Source organism: Halyomorpha halys, unplaced genomic scaffold (genome assembly GCF_000696795.3).
Source record: "Halyomorpha halys isolate HHAL.00 unplaced genomic scaffold, Hhal_1.1 Scaffold867.1, whole genome shotgun sequence".
In the NCBI taxonomy this organism is placed as follows: domain Eukaryota; kingdom Metazoa; phylum Arthropoda; class Insecta; order Hemiptera; family Pentatomidae; genus Halyomorpha; species Halyomorpha halys.
Window position 1 is genome coordinate 281,716 of NW_027114571.1, and position 6,884 is coordinate 288,599.

Here is a 6,884-nt window from a genome sequence, read left to right on the forward strand (position 1 = left end):
ATAACATAATCTGCCTGAAGCTTTTAAGACTTTAAGAGCTTCTAAAGTCTTCCTCCAGGGGTTAACAGTGCAATGATAAAGCAGGTTACAAGAATTGCCACTATAACTTATAATTGTGCTGTTACATTTTTCAGTTTTACACAAAAACCCTCAGCCCTATAAAAAAAAAAAAATAATACAACCATTAAAAGAAAAAGGCTAACAATAAATATGTGCAATGAAGTAAACAGTTTTTAAAAACAAACAAATCATACAGTAAAATAGAATATATTTGGCCATAACAAGGTATACAGATCATTGTTTACAATATCACTTACTACAGCTTAATATAATAAAACATTTTCATAAATGGGTAAATTCAAAATATTTTTCATTAAATATTAATTTTAAAGATTAAAGTTTAAATATAATAATAAAAATAAACTCTATATGCAGTATACATACAACTAAAATATATTTTAATCTGTTAATATCACATGCTGAAGGAATAAATATATATATACATAAATAATTGGTATTATAGATTATTAAGGATTCTAATCAAAATTACTTTAAAATGCAAGTAATATTTCATATAATAAAATTTGTTAAATAAATAAACCTCTGTTTAGATGGATCAAAAGTGGTATATAGATGGAAATAATAGTTCACTTTAGATACCATACTAAGCCATTTAAAGTTATATTTACTAATTCAAGATTTAACAGACATTAACTATCAGGTAAGTCATAAGAAACACTGACCACTGTCAATATAATTAAAAATATTATGTGAAATGGTAACCTCTGAGTAACAAATTTAATATTTGATATAAAAAAGTTAAAGAAAATATAGGAGCATACTTTTTTTTACATAGAAATGGAATAGCAATCTAAATACCTTTAAATTATGAGAATAAAATGACCATACAAGAAAAATATAAATAAGACTTGATAACAGATATGATGAGTTAAATAATCCCAATAAGGCAGTTAATTGTGAATGCTATTCTAGGAAACATGACTTGACTAAACTTCTTAACTATATCACTTTGCAAATATAACTAGTTTTGACGAGTATATAAAATACATTATCATGGTTTAAGTAAAAAAAAAAAAGAAAGAAAAAAAATGCCCATGAAATAATGATCAGGTACTAAGTCCATTTGGTTCACCTTATCTTCTCACATTCTTTTCACAAATAATTTAGTTTTAATTTTACTAAATTATTTCTCTTCCAGCCTGCAAATCACATATTATAAATTACTAATAACCCTTTTGAATTAGTTTTAAGTATTTTAACATTAGATATATACAACAATTAAAAATATATCTTATAAGAAAAATAAATAATTCACATAAGTAAAATGAACTCATAATAAATATCAGACAAATTTGTAACTTTTATGAATAATTTATTTGCTATTAATAAGAAATTACAGTTATAGTGACAAAAAGGGAACTGATAGCAGGATGTACAGTTCTAGAATAGTTAAATGATAATTCAATATTTATCAGTAATTTATATTACCTTTTCAAGTCTGAGGAATAGGAAGAGAAGGTAACACATCTACTTTTTCAGTTAATAATCGCAATACTGTTTTAGCTTTCTTGATTTCACGAGCCTGAAAACATGAATCGTTTATAGAATTGATTTCAAGTTATGCTAATGCTTTTAATAAATAATTTATTAAATTTGTTTTCTAACATATTTTAAAATACAAATTGTTTTACAGTTGAAAAACAATATAATAAAAGAGGAATTAAACATTTATAGTAAAAAATCAATATTTTTTTTTTAAATCAAAGAATATTTTTGTATTATTATTAATCATGATCAACTAGCTGCATTAAATGGACTATATAATGCACTAAAAAGAAATGTCAAAATTTTAAATCATGGTGAATCATGAAAACTTCATTATCACCATGATGTAATATTGTAATACAATATTACATATATGTAACAGAATATTAAATCAGCCTTTACTCATGGATGATTTGATTTGCTTCCTATCCACATGTCGATTAAATAACTGATCAGCCAAATATAGATGATAGAAATAAACAAACAATATAACAAAGACAGACTTCCTTACAAAAAAAAATAGTAATAAAAAAAAATAAAGGAATACTTTTTTATTACAGCTTCCTGGGCAAACGCCAATGCCGTGGTTTAATTTCCAATAGTAACCTGATGGACCTCACTTCCATTGGGGAGGAATGCAAGATGATTCAGTATTAACTCATCTATTGCTATGTGGACACCTATCCAAGTGGTCACCATTAGCTTACATTGGTAATTTGAGTACCAATAGCAACTGTACTAGCCTATTTTCAACCACCCAAAAATAATACTTAAACATCAAATAAGAAAATTGCCCAAAATCATTTAAAAACATACTTATTATTTATTGAATTAAAACTTTACAGTGAGCATAAAAGTAACAGTAAAATAAAAAAAATAATGCATGTCAATACCACTCTTACTTCTACTAGCCATTCAAGTTTTTTTTTTTTGTTGGCTGAACACTTTTTCATTAACATTGAAAATGTAAAATAGCTAATTTTCATTACATAGCCAGTTGAGAATATTCATTTTGTTCCTTTATTTTGGCAAATATCATGGAAACTGCGATTCCTAAGACAAAAATCATTATAACTACTTTAATTTGGATTCAACAAGATTAATTTTAAGCCCTACTAGACATTTGTATGTCTAATAGTTCCTGAAATATTAAACTTTTCTCAAAATGACTCTTTTTCGATTAATGTAGGATAATGTTAAAATATTCAATCGTATGATTGACAGCGTTAAATAACAAATATTGTATTTACAAACCATATTAATAAAATACAATGGATTACCTTAGTATTAAATTGATATAATACAAATCAAATAGAAAATATTACATTAAGGAAGATGGTTCGAGTGGTGTTCAATAAAGTAGCTCAAATAGTACAAAACTATTAAACAAAAGAAACATCATCCTTCATTAATTTCATAGGTTCAATTAATATTCTTATAAGAAAATACTACAGTTTGGAGGTAATCAAGTTCATTACAACTGTAACTTTGGTGTACCAGGTTGGTCTATTTCTATCTTCCTTCTCCTTATTTTCTTATATTTATTCTAAATTAGTATAAAGTCAATTTTTTCATTTTTGTTTTGTGCATTAGTTCAAAGGTAAGAACATCCTACTGCTTATTGAACTCCCCATATTTTCATATGAGATATCCTACCATTGGTCAATTTAGCCAATAGGACTCTAATTATATCATATTCTTTTTTTGGATATTTGAATTTTTAAATACAGTATTAATTAAGAAACTATATTAATAATAAAATAACACAATTAGGGTCCTATTGGCCGGATTGGCAACAGCAGGAAGACCTCATTCGGAAATAAGTGGGGTTTCCAAATACCAGGATGCTCATACCTTCGAAATAATGCAAACAAATAAAAGTGGAAAAATTGTGATTGAACTAAATTAGAATAAATATTAAAAAATGAGGTATAGAAGAATACTGAAATAGACCAATCTGGTTCATCAGAGCAACAAAAGTAGTGAAATTATTCACCTCCAGACTCTAATATTTTCTATTGAATTTGAATTATGTTTATTTAATGCTAATGAAATCTTTTTTTACTAATATATTTTGTAATTACAATTTTTGTTTTTAACGAAGTGTTCCGAGTAACCTACGACAATCTGAAATGTTGAATTGGAAAGACTGCCATAATGTCAAGAAGAATATAACCTATTGCCAGTGGTAGTCGACCGCTTCATGTCGTCATTACCAAATGTCAATCTTCCTTCTTCTGTCGTCAGCCACGTTATGCGCCATCCTTTAGCCGATCAACGTTTTGGGGAGTCAGGTCCAGTCGATCTATTAATTAGTGGAGACTTATACCCACGGATTCTCGTTGGAGCTCCTTATCCTAATGAAGTTGATGGACTTTACGTGTATAATCTTCAGCTTAGTAGTTTCCGACATTGTTCATAATTTGGTTCAATCTACGTCCTGCTCTCTGTTCTTCAAATCTACTCTTAGCGTTTCGAATTCTACCGAGAACAGGGTATTCATCCTTCTTCTTCTTGTTCAATGATCTCTAGAGGCAACAAGTTACCACCTTCTTCATGCACTGCTCCTCATACAACTCGCCACAACACTGTATGGCGTGAATCTTCGACATTGCGTCGGACCTTCGGACCCTCTAAAGATTTCAAAACAGCAAAGCAAAATATCAGTGCAAGGTCATCCGGTGGCTCAGCAGGTACATCCGTTTTATCCATGATTTCGATTCACTAATTCACATCTTCAACACAAACCTCATCTGTACCAAAGATTCCTATTCCCTCTAAAACGCTCTGCATCATAAGACATCAGCATCCACTGTCGGCAGAAAAGATGGCGCTCCTTTCAATAAAAATGGAAGAGTAATTCATACGGAAGAGAAAGGATCTTTTTGGCGAATGTATTCCGAGGTACTACCCGAGGGATTTCTTTCATCCACATCTACAATTGAAGACGAATGCCACAACCATCAGAATTCCACTGACAATGGAATATTCAGACAAGAGAGTCTAACACTCATTCGCAATCTCTCTTTTCACTGTTACGTCGCCATATAAGGTTCTACAATCAAGGGCAAATCTGCTAACAGCCACTTCGGTGCAGCCAAGGTTTGAAGATCAAGTCGACTTCGAGAAGCACCACTCCATGACCCAAGAAGGACAAATTATCTTGTATTATCTGGATATAGTCAGCATCAACGTGATTCTTTTGTTCTTGCCGGTTTATTGTTCATAGTTTAAGTCAACATGATTATTTGTTCTCTCATACAAGCATTCATTGGGTTCTTTAGTTAAATTTCAGTTCTTAGTTTTCATCCACTATTGTGCCAAGCGGGAATTGTTAAGTTGGGCGGATGCACCCTCAGCATAATTCCTGGAAGTTGCACATATTTTTTAATATATTTTTTTCTCTTTATCTCACACAGAATTAATTTCCATCATTTCTTACTCATACATCCTTTTTATCATTAAATTAGCCTAAACAAGCCATCTCAAGTAATTTTCAACGATTGTTTAGGATATAAAATTCATTTTTGTTTATATTAAACTCTGTTCATAACATAACCTCATTTTGTATTGTTCTTCTCTCTCTCTGTAAATTTCAGCCTACCTGCTACAGCCTGCACCGCATCTCAACAAGTAAATCACCCGGAGCGATTTAGGTATGTTCCGGGTAACCTATGGCAACCGAAATGTTGAACTGGAATTGCTTCTCTCGGTGGGAAGAAAAGCAACCCTGGCCAATGAGAGATGGCCATCTTATTTTCTGCCAGATACAGTCCATTCTTTCTATTTTGTCTCTCATCAGGAAATCTCAGAAATCTACGATGAGTGAGTAGAACTCCTGGAGTTGTCCCCAGAAGCAGAGAAGAAAGAAGCATAAGAATAAGGAGGGAAGAAGAAACCATGGAGTAAGTACACCTGGAGTAAACAACTAACATCTACATAATCATCAACCACCTCATTACATCTACAATTTTCCATAGCCCAGTCATTCAAAATTTTAAATTCAAAATATGAAAATTTTAAATACATATTAGTTATACTAATTAATTGAGTTTAACTAGAAGAAATTACATTAAATCATATTTTACCATCTTCACCATTATTATGTATATTTAGCAAAAATAAAGGTCTAATCTTAATTAAATAAGTCCCCCCTTTTTTCTTTTTTTTTTAAAAGAAAAATGACAAAAAAAAAAATTAAGTACCACTTTCTACTTCCAAAAAAATTTCAACTTCCAAAAATTTAAGCATCTCATAGGAATATGAAAATTTCATGAGGCAAAAAGTTATAAAAACATCCATCCTTTTTTAAAACTTAACTTAGACAAAAGTGTCAACTAAATGAGCCATTTTCTACTTTTTAATGTTTCCATATTGCAATTCCACCCTCAAAACTTTTAGAACAGATGTTCATTTTATTTACATCTTTACATTGATTTATTTCATGACAACTTAAAATTCTGTAACTTAATCCTCACAAGGTGGTAACCTAAGTATACAAACAAAAATAAAGGGAATTAAGAATATAATGCATTTTAAAAATTAGTAAAATACAAATTTTGAATAGTAACAGGAGTGAACCGTGTATTATAAATGATCACAAAAAGTTCTGAGAATGGGATTACAATTCCCATAGAATTAAGGAGTAATAAATTATATTCTCGCTTTAATAATATATGAACAGTACCAAATACATAAATTACAATATCAGTTATAATCAATTATTATTATGATCATACTAATTATAATTATTACCTTATCATTGTCCAATTTAAGCCGAGCCATTGTACTATCAGATGTTACTGATAACTTCTCCAAAACATTTTGTGATATTTTAAAATAAGGCTGAGGATTTGGAGGGGTTCTTCTAAAGACAGGTAAATTTAGAAGGTCTTTGATTGTTGGCAAACTATTTTTGGCAACTTTTGGAATTAAAATAGTTTCCATAACATGTTCTAGAAATAAAAATTGTTTAAATCGATCATCAATCTTAGAAAAATAAAATGTTAGTAATATATCCAGACAAACCTACTTAAATCAGGCAGACAGTTCTCAGGAATATCCTTAGAAAATGGTTTCACAAACAACATTTCATACATGGTCAATCCAAAACAATAAACATCAACAGATTTTAATGAATCAATACATCTGCAGTTTATAATATAACGTCTATAATAACATGGCAAACCAAATAATGCATTTTCGATTCCAAACAATTTAACAGAATTTCCATCTAACAATATATTTCCAAGATGCAAATGACCTGAAAATGAAAAAGAATTAGATGAAAATATGGGATACATATATATACATATATA

General features: G+C 29.6%; 1 protein-coding gene across 3 annotated transcripts in view; it reads right to left on the bottom strand.

The window, feature by feature from the left end:
• Positions 1-262: 262 nt before the first annotated feature.
• The window catches only part of LOC106686745 (PX domain-containing protein kinase-like protein), a 22,243-nt gene continuing 15,621 nt past the window's right edge, over positions 263-6,884 (bottom strand). For 2 of the 3 annotated variants that reach the window (XM_067051734.1, XM_014430222.2), the window contains 4 exons: positions 6,599-6,829; positions 6,322-6,521; positions 1,510-1,603; positions 263-1,220 (listed from right to left, as the gene is read on the bottom strand). In XM_067051734.1, coding sequence (XP_066907835.1) covers positions 1,514-1,603; positions 6,322-6,521; positions 6,599-6,829 — 521 coding nt within the window. In that variant the 3' untranslated portion in view covers positions 263-1,220; positions 1,510-1,513. The remainder of the gene's footprint in view (positions 1,221-1,509; positions 1,604-6,321; positions 6,522-6,598; positions 6,830-6,884) is intronic. The other variant, XM_014430221.3, reaches the window with a different exon arrangement.